Source organism: Misgurnus anguillicaudatus, chromosome 11 (assembly GCF_027580225.2).
Source record: "Misgurnus anguillicaudatus chromosome 11, ASM2758022v2, whole genome shotgun sequence".
In the NCBI taxonomy this organism is placed as follows: Eukaryota; Metazoa; Chordata; class Actinopteri; order Cypriniformes; family Cobitidae; genus Misgurnus; species Misgurnus anguillicaudatus.
In genome coordinates, this window is record NC_073347.2 from 20,546,281 (window position 1) to 20,564,121 (window position 17,841).

A 17,841-nucleotide genomic window follows, 5' to 3' on the forward strand; every position below is an offset into this window, starting at 1 on the left:
AGGCCTCACGGTAATATTAAAATCCATCTGCTTTCCCTTATGATCAATACAATTCTGCTGATATGATGAAGCAGCCATTATGAGCCTTAAATTGAGTTCATCTGTGAATACTCCTGGAGATGTGCTTTGTAATAACCACCCATTAAATTTAACATGCAACTCTTCTCATCTGCCTCCATATTAATAGGATTCCTGATATTTTTTCCAAAAGACAAACTGGCGAAACTCGAAAATATCAAATTCATGCAGAATAAACCTTTTTGTTTAAGCATTTCAGTTAAGTATTTGATATCAGTACAAGACATCACTGATAGGCATCAAAGATTTATGAGATATAATTTCGGCTGTCAGTTTGGATATATCGGATGTTGTTAATTAATGACATTTATATGATACGTGCCTAATTAATAACTTTATAGCACTCAAGCGTTACTGTGTATTATTATTATTCTGTGCTAATATGTGTTAAAAACTAAAACTAAGAAGATGCTGCAACTAGTAAAAGTGACAATGACCAATGTATGGTAACCCATACTTGGAATGTGACAGATGCAGTTAACCCATCCCAGTGAGTCGTGAACACACACACACCTGGAGCAGTGGGCAGATACCCCTGCAGTGTATGGGAAGCAATGGGGGACAGGTGCCTTGCTCAAGAACATGTAAGACTAGAACCGGCAACTCATCGGTTACAAGCCTGACTTTAACCATTAGCCACAACTGCTCTTATAAGTAAGGAATAAATGACAACAGGTCGCTGAATAAGTAAGGAATAACTGATGGTGGGCCATTAAAGTATTCGAAAATAATGCACACCCAAGGTGGTAATTCGACACAATGCGAAGCAAAGTGTCGTTACATTCCGCACATACACGGTTACCACAAACATTGCTCTGGTGGTTATTTTTAAGACATCTAAACAGGTTAGGTGTGCACTTTACAGAAAAATAATCAAAACCCATAGGACATTTCTCAACCAATCAGAATAAGCATTCAAAAGCCCTGTGGAATAATTAAAAAATTCACACCCAAGGTGGTAATGCGGCACGACGCAAAGCGTCATTATTTACAAATAATGCAAAGGAACAGAGTCAATTATTCTGCTTATACCACAGTTAGACATTGCTCTGGTGGGTTTTTTAAAACATTTGAAAAACCAGGTTTTATTGAAAAATAATGCATACCTGTGCAACATTTCTCAACCAATCAGAATAAAGCATTCAACAGCCCTGCTAATTAACTATATTAATTAGCGTCCACACCACAGACAATGTTAGGTTTATTATAAACTTCCAAACAAGTCAGCTGCCTAAGCTTGCAGAAGCAGCTAATATCTTTGTAGTTATCGTCCTTGGTGTGAACGGGCCTTTATTGGATCATCACCACTGATGAGAGACTGCAATGGGTAAATATTTTAGTCATGCATGTAACCAATCAGCAATACTTTACCATTCCACGGTGCATGGTCGAAAAACCAGTATCCGCCTCCTCCATAGTTCACAAACACCATGACTGTCAGAGAGAATCTGTGAACACAAATGCAACTAAATGAACCTACACATGAAAACAAAATGATCTAAAAATGTTTTAGTCTAATGGGGCATACACACCAAATGAGAGTTCAACGATTTTCGCGAGTAGATTACATGCAAAGTCAATGAAAAGACGCAATCAGACGCGTCCTATGTGAATAACGCAAATTGGGCAGCACGATTGCCGCGAAAACACACGCTATTCGCCTCAAAAAAATATTCAACTCAAGCGAAAAATTTGCGTGACACAAAGTTAAATCCCGCGAGTAATCTAGAGCGAGCAATGCGATGCTATAGCATATAATGGTGCGTTCACACCAGATGCAGAAGAGGCAACAAGTACGAGTGATTTACACGTTAAGTCAATGCAAAGACGTGAAAAGGCATCCTGTGTCGCGGTAAGCACAAATGCCAGGGAACGTGCGCCGCGGATGATGCGGCGCAGATGGTGAGTTTTGCGCGAATTGAGCGTTGACGAGTGACCCACGAGTTGAAAAATTTGAACTTTGGCGGATTTTCACGCTGCTTTAACCAACCAGGAGCTTGCTCTAACAGTGACGTGATTAGGAAGCGAGCGGAGGCAGAAAAACAAAACAACAATGGAGGACAATCATCATCGCTATACGAGACATCTTATTTTTACAGGAAAAGGATCTTGTTTGGAAGAAAGTGAGTGAGGAGGTCGAACAATCTGGTGAGTTTACTCAATTTGAGCTATATAAGCCCATCCCATGATGCAAATTTTCGTGTGAATGTCTCGAATGACTAGAATTTCACGCGCAGCTTTCATGCGCGAATGAAGCGAGTACACTCCAAATGTTAAAGCGTCCAACTACGGCGAATAGTGTGTTTTTGCCGCCTCTTCTGCATCTGGTGTGAACACACAGTCAGTAATTGTAAGTGAAAGAAATAAATGTTTAAGTATTTATGTACTGATATGCTTGTGGGCTTGACAAATATTATACACAAAGCAAAAACATTTTGTACTGTGGCAGAGCCTGTCATATATATCAAACCATTTAATATTAGTTAATATTGTTAATGAGCAGAAGCAGCTAGAAGCTAAATCTTGTCAAATGTTCTTTTATTCATTTGACTGAATGAAATTCTGCTGAATTATTGAATACCCTTACAATTTATGACCTATCTACCCATATCCACCACAGAGTAGCTATCTACATTATCTATTTGCTGCATCATAACAAGAACCGTCAACATGCGAATTGTGGTAAAGTGTATCAGTAATACGGATCATAAGCATAAAGCGAGAGGGTGTGGCATAAATTTCTATATCAAGTAAGAAACGCAATGCAAGGTAATGCAACCTAAGCAAAATGAATCACTCAGGAAATGAACGGTTGTCCTCTGAATCGCCTCACCCAGAAGTGCTGACTAAAGCCCTCTGCTGTAATTTATTATAGACGTGTAACTTAGCACAAGGAAGCCAAGCTGCAACTTATTGTGCATGATGAAACACTACATTGAATTGACTACAGCAGGAGATGCTGTTTTAAGAAAATGCATGTTTGCATGATGCAGCATAAATATACTCATAGATTACTCTGATCAGACTCGGCTATTAAACTGACAACACTTAGATCATGGTGTTGAAGTGTGTTTTCTTTGGTAAACATCGCTCTGTCTGTGTAACAGCATGCAGATAGCAAAGCAACAGTCCAGAAGGGACCTTCAGATAAACTTCACTGCATCTTAAGTGGCTATCACTATTTTTTCCTCAACAAATTCAATTAGGAGATCAGAACAGAGACCATTACTGCTCCTTTTAAGCCTAACCTGCTGATACAAGATTTTAATCACATGCCATACTCTAAAAAGCACTATTAAAGCACATCTTTGTCCATCTCTTTCATTCACACACACGCACACGCTCCCATTCTATCGAACACACTTTGTGACTGCATCCATTAGTATCCATAGTAACAAAGACAAAGGTTAAGTCATTTTCAAGATTAAGACTACAGAATGTTTGCAGTTTAGCAAGTTAAAGCTAACCATGTTAATTGAGAATCTATCACTGTTTGGAGGCCATTAAGCTCATTGCGCAAGCTTCATCCTTCTGTACTACAAGTTATCGAAAAACTGTAATATAAACTAAACATTGTATTGTGTTTGTATGCTGATGCTCATCAACTATTGTTGTTAACAAGTAAAAATGAATTTTGGCAGTGGCTCCAAGTGTGTATTTGTCATTGTCATTTTGTCCCAGTAGTACAGTGCTTTGTAATGCCTGAGTGGGCACATTTGTGATTTGTTACCACCGCAGTTTTCACTGTAAAAAGGCTGATATATCAAATAAAGTACAGGTCAAATATTATTTCGACTATTGGGATTTTAAACCCACTGGTTTGAAACTTTGTATATTTATGCATTTGGCAGATGCTTTTATACAGAATGATTTATAGTGTTTTCAAGGTATACGTTTTATCATGTGATTCAAGCGAATCAAATCCATGACCTTGGCATTTCTAGAGCCACAATCTACCAGTTGAGCAATGAAAACAACTGCTGCAGGTGGTTTGCGAAACATGATCTTGCAGGAAATTGCCAACACCATGGCAAATTTTGTTTCTCTTAAAATCAGTCTCTGCCTTTTGAATTTGTTACATGAGAGGATGATGTTTGCTCGTGTCAATGAATCCAACAGCAGTTCAAGCTTTAGCCACTGGGGGCAGATCGAAAATTTAACCTGCTTTTGGCACTCAATCATTGGGTTCTGAACAGCAGTATGACAGGAAAATATCAAATATTGGGGAGCTATTAGTTGTTAAGATCACAGCATTAAAGTGTGTCTTTGTTTTGATTAAAAAAATGCTTTATATACGTTTTATTAGACGCACGATCGAAGTCGCTGTTATGGGTCTGGACAGAAATTAAAGGGACACTCCATTTTTTTTTAAATGCTCAATTTCCAGCTCCCCTAGAGTTAAACATTAGATTTTTACCGCTTTGGAATCCATTCAGCTGATCACCGGGTCAAGCGGTACCACTTTTAGCATAGTTAAGCGTAATCCATTAAATCTGATTAGACCATTTAGCACTGTACTTAAAAATGACCAAAGAGTTTTGATATTTTTCTTATTTAAAATTTGACTCTTCTGTAGTTACATTGTGTACTAAGACCAACAAAAAATATAAAGTTGCAATTTTCCAGGCAAACTACACTCTCATTCTTGCGTAATAATCAAGGACTTTGCTGCTGTAACATGGCTGTAGGAGGTGCAATGATATTACGCAATGCCCGAAAATTTATTTTCAGGTGCTGCGTAATATCATTGTGCCTCCTGCAGCCATGTTGTAAAATGATGTAACAACAGAAGAGTCAAGTTTTAAATAGGAAACACATCGAAACTCTTTGGTTATTTTTTAGCGCAGTGCTAATAGTCTAATCCGATTCAATGGATTATGCTAAGCTATGCTAAAAGTGGTACTGCCAGACCCAGAGATCAGCTGAATGGATTCCAAAACTGTAAAAATCAAATGTTTAACACTAGGGGAGCTGGAAAATTAGCATATTTTCAAATAAAGTGGAGGGTCCCTTTAACTCCCAGTCTCTGTTTGTTTAATGGTCTGTTTAATGGTCTGTTTAATGGCTAAACTAAACTCTGGAACAAATACCTCATCAAAAATGACAAATATTTTGGTTTCCTAAAGAAGAGGGAAGACGGTGATTATGGATCAGCGCTACGTAAAGGGAGGTTTGGCAGCCGAGCTGTAGTCATATACATTATATAGTACACATTTTACATAGTAACGTTAGCTCAGTGTAGTTTTTGATATGATTTAGTTATGATTTTAACTAAGGTAATCTTGCTTGTTATCGGACATAAACTACTCTAAAAGTTGTTATTGATTCTTTGACGAAGTTTACCAGAAGTTACGTAGCCTACACATCTTCTCTTATCATAACTGACTATGACAAAACCACCACTTTAAATTTCTAATCACGAATATAAGTAAACTGGCAGCAGGCTTTTTGCTACTGAGATTAAAAACTAAATCCTTTTAAAAAAATTAAAATGCAACCAAAGTCTACAGTCTTGCTATATATATCACATTGATAGCATCTGTCGAATCGAGGGTGCTGTTTTTCTGCCGTAGCCGTAACAATTTTACCAGGGCGGTGGGTAGATGACAGATGCTCCTGTTTTCAATGAAAAGTTTTGACTTGCTGCTGGACAGACCATATTTCATGCTACAGCAAAGAAACTGCAAGAATATAAGTTGATATTCTCACAAAAAAAAGACTCCAACTTCACAATACACAGTAAATGCAGACAGCATTCCATTTCTTACATTTATGCATTTTGACAGATGCTGGGGGACCTAAACAGCATTTAAGGTTCGGTACTGTTGATCGATTCGTGTTTTCCCTGGGAATAGAACCCATGACCTTGCCGTTGCTACTAGCGCCATCTGTAGCTCACTATCACCATAAATCATTTGACACAGTTCACATAAGCCAGCTGTGATGTCATACTATGCATCTACATCTTTGAGATGAGGTCATATTGTATTGAAACTTAGCAATGTAATGACAGATTTATATAGAACAGTGAGACGGGGAAAATGTAGAAATTAAGTACCGAAGTCTCTGGCCGCACTGGAAAAAAATCATTAGATTTAACAGGAAAATAGCCAAGAGCAAAAGCAGGTGCGGTGAAACATCTGTTTTTATAAGCACAATGGAATTGAAATATCATTACAAATGTGAACGTGACATTAAATTGTAAATTGAACTAAATGTTTAACCACATTCAGACAGACACAGAAATACAACATAATGACAGGTCATTCGAAGAACAGTAAAAGCTCTGTTATTGTTACTAACGTTGATAGTACAAATTGCCACTAGTGATTGCAATCTGAAAAGCACTTTTGCAACACACATGGGTTATCCATTACACAAATCTTGATCTGGAAAGCCATATCCTCTACAGCTCCAAATCTACAGCCTGCTGAATATGTGCTGATATGCTGCTTGTATTATTACATCAATTACTGGGCAAGTGAGAGGTCAAAGCCACACAAGCTTCCTGTTTCACGACAGGCGTGCTCTGTGTTTGCCCCCAAGCCACTATCAGGTCCTGCTGGGCTTCCAGATTAAATCACATCCCCCTTTTACTCAACAGCCACCCACTGTTCCCCACCACAGAGGAGAGATGTATTAGAGATGATGCTCAGACGAACCTCAAAAACAATGGCTCAAGTAAGCTCATGTCCAGCCTTTGACCTCTCCAATCTCATAACACATGAATGAAGCGGTCAGGCCAAGGTCAATTGAATGTAAAAAGACAAAGAGAATTAATAGATTAATGAAAAGACAGTTTTGGTCCATACCCACGAAATGTGTCTAATGACTTTAGTCTTGTTGACTTTGGTTGGTTTTGGTGCATGCTAGGTTCAGTAGTGGCATCCTCCTGAAATAATAAAAGAGTATATTAAATACAAAGTCACTCAGGGTTTTTACTTACGTAACATTTTTCTTTAAAAATAATTTTATAGAGATTGCAACAGGCTGATTTCTTACTGATGAAATATATTTGAACCAAGCATAAACAGAAAAAAAACTTTAAAATGGCTATAAAATAGGTTTAATGACTTTTCCATGAGTCAAGATTTTACTACCTTGCATAAATTTTCCAGACATGGAAATAACAATATTAAAGTTCCCTTATATTTCCAGGTTTTCCTGCTACTGGCAGGGTGGACAATATCTGTAACAAAGTTTCTGTAATATCTATTTAGTTAAGTTTTTGCCTTCGACATTACTCATCAACTGTGATATATTTGCATGAGGAAAATACATCAAATTATGGAAAAGTTGTTTGATTTAGATCAAGAAACTTAATTCACTGCAAAAAATGACTTTCTAACTTAGTATTTTTGTCTTGTTATTAGTACACTGTAAAAAAACTTTGCTGCCTTAAAATTTTTTTGTTGAATCAACTCGGATTTACAATTAATTTCAACTTACTATTATTTATCTTGACTAGAGATGAGTTGTTATAACTACAGGTGAGTTGTTATAACTTATAAAATTAAGTTGACTTTTCTCAACTATATTTTATAACAACTCATCTCTGTTGACATGACTTGTAAATCTGAGTTGATTTAACAAAAAAATTTTAGGCAGCAAACTTTTTTTTACAGTGTAGAAAAATTCTTAAATTAAGATGCTTTTTCTTGATGAGCAAAATGACCTAAGAAAATAAGTCTAGTTATAGACAAAAATATATACAATTTAAGTAAATTTAAATGTAAAACAAGCAAAAATATCTGCCAATGGAGTGAGAAAAAATATTCTTAACTTAATTTAAGCTAAATTTCTCACACCATTGGCAGAATTTTGCTTGTTTTAAGAGCAAATTCACTTAAATTGTATAGTTTTTGTCTAAAACTACACTTATTTTCTTAGGTCATTTTGTTTATCAGGAAAATACATCTTGATTTAAGAATTTTTAGATATTTCTACTGAAAACAAGACAAAAATACTAAGTTGGAAAGTCATTTTTTGCAGTGTTACTTTATGAGGCAGTTTCCCAAAGAGTACACACTGCAAAATATGACTTTCTTACTTAGTATTTTTGTCTTGTTTTCAGTAGAAATATCTAAAAATTTATTTTCTTGATGAGCAAAATAACTTAAGAAAATAAGTCTAGTTTTTAGACAAAAAATATACAATTTAAGTCAAATTGTGGTTAAAACAAGCAAAAATATGGGGTGAGAAATTTTTTCTTAAATTAATTATTTAAGAAAAAAGTTAACTTATTCCAAGATTCTTTGTCTCACCTCATTGGCAGATATTTTAACTTGTTTTAAGCACAAATTCACTTAAATTATATATTTTTTTGTCTAAAAATGATTTTTTCTTAGGTCATTTTGCTCACCAAGAAAATACATTACATACATACATATATATTTCTACTAAAAAAAGGCAAAAATACTAAGTAGGAAAGTCTTTTTTTGCAGTGCATAAGCATATCCCAGACTAAAATGCATGTTCGGGCAGTCTTAACTGAAAACAACTTGTGCTGACAGATCTTAAAATATATCACTGACATTGGAGAAGCAGACCTGTAATGTATGTTTGCAAAAATGACTTACATGTCCTAATATAACCGAGCCCTACTTCTGGCTTAATAGTTCCCCATAACCTTAAAAAAAGTGCACAACAGAATCCATCTGGTACAACATCATGTCTAAAATATATGGTGCAAGATGCAAGCATTTTAGTACGATTCATTTACGACTCCTGTCAGATATAAGTTAATATCTAAGCCTCAACAGTTTATTGTTGACTTTCGAATAAATTAAAGTTAAAATCAGTTGTTTAACCTTCTTTAGAAAGCATGACTGGACTGATGCATGCTTGGTGAGCACATACAGAGTCTCATTTCCCAAAGATGTTCTCATTTCCCATATGGTCTTGTGATGGCAGTGAGATCCATCACTGAGGAATTAACATTACCCTCTTCCTGTTCTGGCTCACCAAACCACCAAGCTAATCAAACTAGAATTTTAGACCAGGAAAATCAAAATCAAACTAGATCTCAGTCAGGGAAATTAAACTATCCTGTACAAGGCTCCAAGTATTTCTACAGTCTGCATATTTAACATAATCATGCTAGAACTGAGGGATGGGATTTATGATTATATGTGCATTAATAGGTTTGCTCTCACACTTTCCATGGTGTGCCGGGACTCTTGACAGCAGATATGATTCTTAAGCCTCTGTGTACAGCTACATCTGTATTGGTATAAAACAATATTTTAGCCCTGATATTTAGCCCATAAATGAACTTCAACTAACTAGAATGACAAAACAACTATTGATCAAAATCAAAACAGATAAATATGTAGCATTGTTACCTGATTATATACGGTAAAAAGGCCCAAAAGACAGCAGCAAAAGCCAAAATCAAGAATGCCACCAAGAGAGCTGCAGAATGGAAATATATGAATGATTGGTTAGAGGTATTCTGTGAGTTATTGGGATTGTGTAAAGTTGGCTGCAAATTAATCTATTACAGTAAATCTTTGCTAAAAAACAAAGCTTTCTAAAATCTAAGCTTTCTTACAGGGAACATCATCTGTCACCCATGCTTTTCCACAAGGGAGCTCTCAAGAAGCCAGCACTGTCTTTTTATGTAATCGGAAACCCGTCTATAGGCATACAATCAATCTATGAAATCCAAGCCTTGGGTCTCCAATAAGGCCAGGGACTTAGACAATATTTTCACAGTGCATGATGGAATTGAGCGTGTTGACTGCCAGGGGCCGTCATCCATGACACTGACTGCTTAAGGGATGGTGTACAACAGAAATGAAATCAAGTCATCCAAACATTTGGAAGCTCTAAAACTGAAAATCAGGAGGAAAGGAGATCAGGGACATTATGTTTAATTTGTTTATACGTGCTAGTTTTACTTGCCATAAAACTGAATTCCCCATTTCAGAGTTCGATTTTGGAAACTCATAAATTGTTAAGCCACTGTTTATCATATTTCCTTATTAAAACAATCGACTCAGGAATATCACGGTAATCAAATTGCACAAGGTGATTTCACGTGATCTCTTTTCAATAGAACGGGGAATTTTTTTGTGGAAAAACAAACACACAAAGGAGAATTTGATCAAAGTGTGAATACGCCTGATGACATGAGAGGAAACAGGGAAACTGTGATGAAACTATAGTGATGAATGAGTCGAGGAGGCTGAGCAAACTGGCCCTGGGATAAACAAACACTGCATGTGTGTTTAACACGGCACACTCAAGATCACTTTAAAGTTTGTCATGTTCATCATGTCTCAAATGTACTTAAGAGGCTGAAGAACCTGAAGAGAGAAATCTACACTAAAAATGGAAAGAAATGGTTATTCTACGGTGCCATAGAAGAACCATTTGTGGCTGTATGGTTCCATAAAGAACAAAAAAAGGTAAAATTTGACTTTTTCCATGTTTAAGTGGTATAATTGGGTCCCCGGTGTTTTTAAAATGTGAATAAGATCAACCCAGTAACTTTGTTTTAATAAACTATTCTCCACAAGCATGTAATAATATAGGTAGCCTAATTGAAATTTGTCTCCCCTGGTGATGTCAGAAGGGGTTAATACCGCCCCTTAATCTGCACTATCCAACAACGGCACTGCCATTTGGTACAAAGATCAGCTCACACTGCAAAAATGATTTTCAAGATAAAAAATCTTAGTATTTTTGTCTTGTTTTCAGTGAAAATACCTAAAAACTCTTAAATTAAGATGCTTTTTCTTGATGAGCAAAACGACCCAAGAAAATAAGTCTAGTTTTTAGACCAAAAATATCAAATTTAAGTGATTTTGTGCATAAAACAAGCAAAAAAATCTGCCAATGGAGTAAGCAAATGTTTCTAGATTTTTACTTGAATTTAGTGTTTAAGAAAAATGCTCAAGATTTTTTGCTTGTTTTATGCACAAAATCACTTAAAGGTGCAGTGTGTAAATTTTAGTGGCATCTAGTGGTGAGGTTGCGAATTGCAACCAATGGCTCAGTTAATTGCTCACCCATCGCATTTAAAACGCATAGAAAAGCTACGGTAGCCACCACCAGACAAACATGTCATCTTCGGAGGCAGCTTCGTAAAAAAGTTTGTCCATTTAGGGCTTCTGTAGAAACATGAATTTGATATTTTTGGTCTAAAAACTGGACTTGTTTTCTTGGGTCGTTTTGCTCATAAAGAATAATCATCTTAATTTGGGAATTTATTGATATTTTTACTGAAAACAAGACAAAAATTCTAAGAATTTTTTCTTGAAAATCATTTTTGCATTGCATTTGCATTATAAAGACACACCCAAAACGGCACATTTTTGCACACACCTACAAAGTGACAACTTTAACTTGCTATAATACATTTTCTATGTGTTTCTTTTCAAATGTACTACTTGTCTTTATTATATTACACAATCAAGTGAGGATTTATATATTCTAGACCTAAAGCTTAAAATAGCATTCTTGAACATACACTTTCACTAATTTGGTCACTCTGGGCAGCACAATTCAATTAAAAAACACCCAGTTTTTCTTCCCATCAGTTCTTGATCTACGGATCGCTATAGGAGCATCACTTGTGAGAGCCTTTTGGAGCTGGACTGTAATCACCAGTCAGTCCAGCTAATGGAAGCTCATCATATAGCTGAGAGTTTAGTCACACTGGCCATATATCTGATAGATAATGGCTACTTGGCCTTAAAGGTCTGATCTACAACATAATCTGCACTATTGCAAAGTAGACTGCACATTATGGAGCGTGGTGCTTTCAAAACCCCATTATGCTTTAATCCTTCACGCTCCTCTAATGTATTTCCCACAACGCTCCCCTCCCGGGGCATCTTCCAAAACAAACATAGCAGAAAAGCTTTACTTTGAGCTTGTTTTTCAAGAAACCGGCAGTTCATCAGATCAATACAGCATGTATCTGACTCCTGGGATAAGGGAGAGATACATGCGCGTAGACATATGGAAAACAAGACATTCTGGTGACTGATTTGCGAGCTGTAATGAATTCTGTTTAATTACGCTTGAGCTGTACTTACGCAGGTAGGCATTGTTCGGACTCTTGTCCACGGAGAAAGAACAGGTTACATCATTTAACAAGCCAGACGGCCTCATCCTGAGAGAATAATGGCCAGCTTCCTCAAATGTCTGACTCAGACTAGGGATGAGAAATAATGTCATCAACATGTAATAAAAAGCTATCCAACACATCCTTATAGTCACAGTGATAATTATTTCATTTTAATACTTTGTTTAATGTTTTTTTATTGCACATAACCAACACCTCACAGCATTCTATATTAATATTTACCTGCAAATAGCTATTTCAATGTAATATTTATATTTGATAAGTCATGCTAGCTATATAGTTTATAACTATGCAAAATGTAACCACACATAGCTACCTGTATTGCATGTAAAAAGCTTCTTTACTCTGAATATACAATAGCTGAAAAACAAAGCATGCAGAAGGCTAAATAGGGCCATCTAGAGGTCAATATCAAGAAGTGCACTTATAAACCTATACAATTTATCCCCAAATTATGCATTATCAGCATTATTTTGTAGGCCTGGAAATAACACAGGCCGGCACGTTCTTCAGGCGAGAAGCCAAATCGATAATGAATCAGTCTGGAAAAGGACCTCGCTATTGATTTTAAAGGACTAGACTTACAGACAGGGATAGGATGGGGGTAGTGGTTAGGATATATTGACTTGCCTCATGAAATAACCCCCCCCCCTAATTTTTTTCAGAATTCCTCAACTTTGATGATTGTTTAAAGCCACAATTGTTTGCTTTCTTTTAACATCCCAGCCGGTGTTCGTAAATGCACCGGCTTTGAAGTCCTTATAGTCTTTTCCATCATTATTTTACTGTCAGCTTGTTAACCCCAAAATGTAGTGCGATCAATGCGCAGTGAATTATTCTCAAAAGGGCAGCACTAAAGCCAGGTCACACTTAAACACAGACGGCCATAAATAGTCTAAGTGCAAATGCAATCACGTCCCATTATGGCCATATCTAGTCCATATACTGTCCTTCTGTACCATGTTTTTAAAAATGCAAAGCCTTTATAAAAAGGCCTGCTTGTAGCTAAAATCACACAACTTTTTATTTTCTATGAATTTAAAATGACAAAATAATATATTTACTTCTGAGTCTTACCTGCACAAAGAGCTGTTTGTATCCACAGGTAAGATTCTTAATGTCAATCTGAATGAAGTTCGTATTACGACAGAAACATTTTGCTGTTTATTCCCAACTGTGGCAAGAGGCTGATAAAGACACTGCAGATAAAAAGAGACATTTATTAAATATAAACACATTCATGTAGGCAATACAGATTTGTACAAGTTGAATTACATAAAGTTTTATACATACAAAACTTGGGCTTGATTTGAGTTGTGTACTGTTAAGTTCAGCCCAAACTGCGAAAGTAATAACTATTGTCCAGCAATGGTACTGAAATGATGTGGTTGTGACACCCACTTTACAAACACATAACAAGTTAGGAATACCTTGTAACAGTAATCTGATGTGTAGAGAACACTAATGTTGTATGGTAGTTCATTATGAAATGTTAGCAATGCTTCATCCATTTTAAGCTTGTAAGCTGGAAAACAAAGTAGAAAATAAGCATGTTACCCTGACAATACTCTGTAAAAGCCGATTTTAATTATTTCAAACCGCTTGAATAACAGCCTGTGATTTACCTTCATCATGAAGTCTCTCACACAGCCCTGCTGACATTAAAGTAAAAAGAAACACATGTAGGACATTGATTATCTTCATTGTTAAATCCAGATCTTCTGTTCTACTTCTGTCATTTTTCATATAGCTACAAATTAAAGTTAAGAGAGCTCAAAGATCATTGTACATGTGATTACAGTGATCTCTGAGATATGCTGGAAAGTTTATTGTTTGACAGTTTTATTGTTTCCCAGAAGCCACCACAAATGATTGTTCACAGATCGGTTTATAAGCAAAAAGTAAAAAGATGTAACACAGATACAATGGATAAGTTGCATGGGTAATGCCATGCAAACGTGAAGATTTTAATTTTTTAAAAAATATAATAATGATCCACACACGTTTATGAATGGCCTTCTAACCAAAACAGATACTCTATCGCGAGAAAAGCAACAGCTCTTTTCATGTTTTGAATAACACAAATCAATGAACCTTTCACGTATAAGGATCATTTCTCTTTCCTGTTCCATGTGAGATAACAATATGGCTTCTTAATATTAGAAATAAACAGTTTTAAATCCAATTTTCTTGTGAATTAACAATTTGCAAAGTCCAGATATTTCACAGGTTCTGTTAAAATAAAGATTTTGTATGCCTTTGCAAAAAAAAAGAGTTTTGTTGATTATGCGTATTATTACTCAGGCTTTATTCAGGGCAGCCATCCATTGATGTTGGGTTTATATCATGAATATTAATTAGTTGACGTTATAGCTGACGTTGCGTTATCTTTCAGTACCGGCCAATCACGCAACTTAATTAATATTCATAAGGTATACCCTTAGCATGGTAGGATTTGTCAATAGCCACAGGTTGAATGTCCAGCTGCTTTTATGGGGAGTCGGGATTTAACCCGACCGACAACAGGAGAGCTTTGCAGGCACAACACCTACAACATGGTAAGAACCATATATTTTACGTTTCATAATGGGTTATCAAACACTTTAATACTGTAAAACTCACAATGAATAAATAAGTGAAATACATTGTACATATCGATTCTTTAAATGTATTGTGAAGAGCAGTATTCGTGATATTTCATGAACATAGTTATTTTTGTGCATGTGCATATGACATGACTCATGCACGTGAATTTACAGCTTATTGGACACCATCGATTATGTGATTTGTGCAGATTCTATGTTTTGCACTAAAACGTTTAATGTTTATTTTATCAATTTCCCTCCAACCATTTAACAGATCCATTAAACGCCGATTTCAAGATTTTATTTTTACTTTTTGTCGGTGATCTGTTCGTGCAGCAGCATTACTTCCGCAGATTAGACTGTTGCTAAGTGACCTGTTGATGTCAGTCAGTTTTATCATAATGACATCTGTTTGCACAGGCGCAGCACTGTTGGTTTAGTCAAATGCAATATTTTGTGGATAGTACAAAGGAGTTGTGGACAAACATACACATTCAATAGACGAATTCAGTTAAAGTGAAACCAAATTACAGTTTTAGCACACATTTTTGTGTCACTGAGTTTAGAGGAATAATTATTTCTTTAAATCTGTGACAGCAGATTTAAACTCGTGATCTTTAGTGTAGGGTTAAAGGGGAAGGGTTAAGTTGCTGTGGAATTTCATTACTTCTGCTACAACAGTAATATGTTGTAAGCTCCTAAAATTTAAAAGTGCAAGTCATCATTGTTTCCATATGGGGTTCACAACAGCCAATCACAGTGCTTATTTCTGCACATCCCATCGAGAATGCTTGCCTAACAGTGTGGGAGCTTGTAAAACTGTACAAATATTGTCTTTGCTGGTAAGAAACAATGACAGCAGTATTAAACATGCATACAATTTGTGTGTTCAGTTATATTTTGTTGGTGGGCTGATCTTTAAAACTATTCCATTTTATATCAAATATGAAAAGGAAGCACATTTTTGTATTTTACACTCAAAGATGTCACAAGCCATTAAAAAGTTACAAAATCACGGATGTGGAATCATGGAGTATTTTTGTAAACAATGAAACTGTTTTAAAATAGGCTGGAAAGATTCAGAGTCTTACCCTGGAGGAGAGAGAGCACCTCCTGCCCATACTCAGGAATGCACAGTGGGTGGAGGTGGTGGGGAGGGATGCCATTTACAAGGAGTTCATCTTTAAAGACTTCAACCAGGTAACGACATTGTTTAAATTTCTAGATGATAATGAAATTTACGGACTACAATTTGTTGTACCACACTGTTTTGTTAGACGTGAAACCGTCATGTCATCGTATAAAACGCTATATTCCCTTTAGGCTTTTGGGTTCATGTCTAGAGTAGCACTGCAGGCTGAGAAAATGGATCATCACCCTGAATGGTTTAATGTGTATAACAAGGTAAATACATAATAAGATATTAAATATGAAATAAAAATGAATCAGGAATAATACACCTGGAATGCATATAAATAATGTAAACTTAAGTGAGTTTGATTTCACATTGTTTACTGATGGTCCTGTCTTCTCTCTGATAGGTCCAGATCACCCTCAGCACTCATGAGTGTGGAGGACTTTCCCAACGTGACATCAGCCTTGCTACCTTTATAGATCAGGTCTCGGTCCTATGAGTTATACCTCTCAGTTATCCTCTTTGCAGACTGTACGGACGAAAAACATGAAATCATTTATTGAGGAACCAACTATATCAGTTTTAACTGTGTGTATAGTCACACTTGAAGCTAGCGTGTTACATTTGATCATTACCTTATAAGTATTAATGGAACAGACCTTTTTAATCATTCCAAATAAACAGTATATAAACATATTACAGACTGAAGAATTGTAAGAACACTAATGAGATCGGTGAAGCACTTGTATTTGACTGTGTTTGTAAGGTTTATCATTTTTCTTAAACTAAACATATGAAGAGCTCAATTTTCTGTTGTAAATTTGCATTGTTTTATCAGACTCTTAAAGGTGCAATGTGGGACTTTTAGAAGGATATCTTGACAGAAATGCAATATAATATACATAACTACATTATCAGTGATGTATTACAGACCTTACATAATGAACTGTATTGTTTTAATTACCTTAGAATGAGCCGTTTTTATCTACATATCTATGTTGTCTCAGACGACGACATGTTTGTCCAGTGGCAGCTACTGTCAGCCTGGTTAAAACCAGACCATTCTCAGTAGTAACTGAGTTTTGGTCTGGCAAAGCTTCATAGACAAATCATTTCCAAAGGGGCGTCACCAACGGATGTCACTCAAATGCCTCTGGGCGCAATTGGATCAAACTAAAATCAATCAGAGCGATGAAGGAGATGACGTATGCAGAGCTATATGCCGAATACAGTCGGTAAGACAGCGATATCATATTTTTTTTTAGATATGAAGGCTTCGAGGGTTGTTCTTTGCTCAGGTTTTAACGAAAAGTTTAGGTTGCTTAAAACAGATGTGATAGATGATTAGAACGAGTGATGTTCCACGGGGCATCCATCTTTGTAATGTTCAAAATCTGCTTCACCGTCGCTGCGCTGTCGTCATCGTGTAAAGCCCACCCCAACGTTTCTGATTGGTGCCGTGATTTCGACGGATTAGAAATGGGCTTGAATGGGCTCTTTGCCAGACTTACTTGCAGAGCAAATCTAAATTTGCTGGAAGTTGTCTGGGTTTTCCCAGTCTAAGCTACCGTAGCTTCTCTTTGCGTTTCGTAAATGAGGTTGGTTGCAATTCGCAATCTCACAGCTAGATGCCGCTAAAAACCCACACTGGACCTTTAAGGGATACAGGCAACAAACTGCTATGTCTAAATAGTCTGAGGGTGGCATTAAGTAGATTTGAAGTGAAAGTATTTGATGAACGTATTATACACGCCGAGAGATTTTGGTTAATATCATTATCTCGTTTTTGATGGAGGTGGCGTTTACCGGCTTTTGCATCTGAGCTCCTCATACGATGCCTTTATTTTGTTACCATGTAAAATGACAGAGAGCTGTTAGCCCTTACATACAGGTAATATGGAAGGCTCAGTGTCTCAAAAATAAATTGTAATAACCTATTTGCCAAC

General features: G+C 36.3%; 2 protein-coding genes across 5 annotated transcripts in view; one reads left to right on the forward strand and one right to left on the reverse strand.

The window, feature by feature from the left end:
* Window positions 1-14,451, reverse strand: part of LOC129415679 (heparan-alpha-glucosaminide N-acetyltransferase) — a 34,160-nt gene extending 19,709 nt beyond the window's left edge. Inside the window, exons 1-9 of one of the 3 annotated variants that reach the window (XM_055169757.2) lie at window positions 14,270-14,451; window positions 13,801-13,827; window positions 13,606-13,700; window positions 13,253-13,374; window positions 12,126-12,244; window positions 9,423-9,492; window positions 9,234-9,300; window positions 6,891-6,970; window positions 1,450-1,526 (exon numbers count right to left, since the gene is read on the reverse strand). In XM_055169757.2, the coding sequence (XP_055025732.2) occupies window positions 1,450-1,526; window positions 6,891-6,970; window positions 9,234-9,300; window positions 9,423-9,492; window positions 12,126-12,244; window positions 13,253-13,374; window positions 13,606-13,686 (616 nt within the window). In that variant the 5' untranslated portion in view covers window positions 13,687-13,700; window positions 13,801-13,827; window positions 14,270-14,451. Of the gene's footprint in view, window positions 1-1,449; window positions 1,527-6,890; window positions 6,971-9,233; window positions 9,301-9,422; window positions 9,493-12,125; window positions 12,245-13,252; window positions 13,375-13,605; window positions 13,701-13,800; window positions 14,193-14,269 lie in introns of those variants that run through there. The other 2 variants (XM_055169756.2, XM_055169754.2) reach the window with 2 other exon arrangements.
* Window positions 14,452-14,576: 125 nt separating this feature from the next.
* pcbd1 (pterin-4 alpha-carbinolamine dehydratase/dimerization cofactor of hepatocyte nuclear factor 1 alpha) lies at window positions 14,577-16,701 on the forward strand. Of its 2 annotated transcripts, none has more exons than XM_055169763.2 (4): window positions 14,577-14,733; window positions 15,829-15,960; window positions 16,084-16,164; window positions 16,302-16,701. In XM_055169763.2, the coding sequence occupies exons 1-4, from the start codon at window positions 14,668-14,670 to the stop codon at window positions 16,392-16,394; spliced, it is 372 nt and encodes a 123-aa protein (XP_055025738.2). In that variant the 5' UTR covers window positions 14,577-14,667; the 3' UTR covers window positions 16,395-16,701. The 2 variants fall into 2 exon arrangements, with proteins under 2 accessions (XP_055025738.2, XP_055025737.2); XM_055169762.2 differs by lacking the exon at window positions 14,577-14,733 and adding an exon at window positions 15,404-15,602.
* Window positions 16,702-17,841: the final 1,140 nt, after the last annotated feature.

Excerpts from the sequence above, each read along its gene's own strand:
- pcbd1 (XM_055169762.2), top strand. The coding sequence starts at position 15,495 with ATGGGGTTCACAACAGCCAATCACAGTGCTTATTTCTGCACATCCCAT. Across the intron at positions 15,603-15,828 it reads TACAAATATTGTCTTTGCTG|GCTGGAAAGATTCAGAGTCT; the intron begins GTAAGAAACAAT and ends GTTTTAAAATAG. Across the intron at positions 15,961-16,083 it reads TCTTTAAAGACTTCAACCAG|GCTTTTGGGTTCATGTCTAG; the intron begins GTAACGACATTG and ends TATTCCCTTTAG.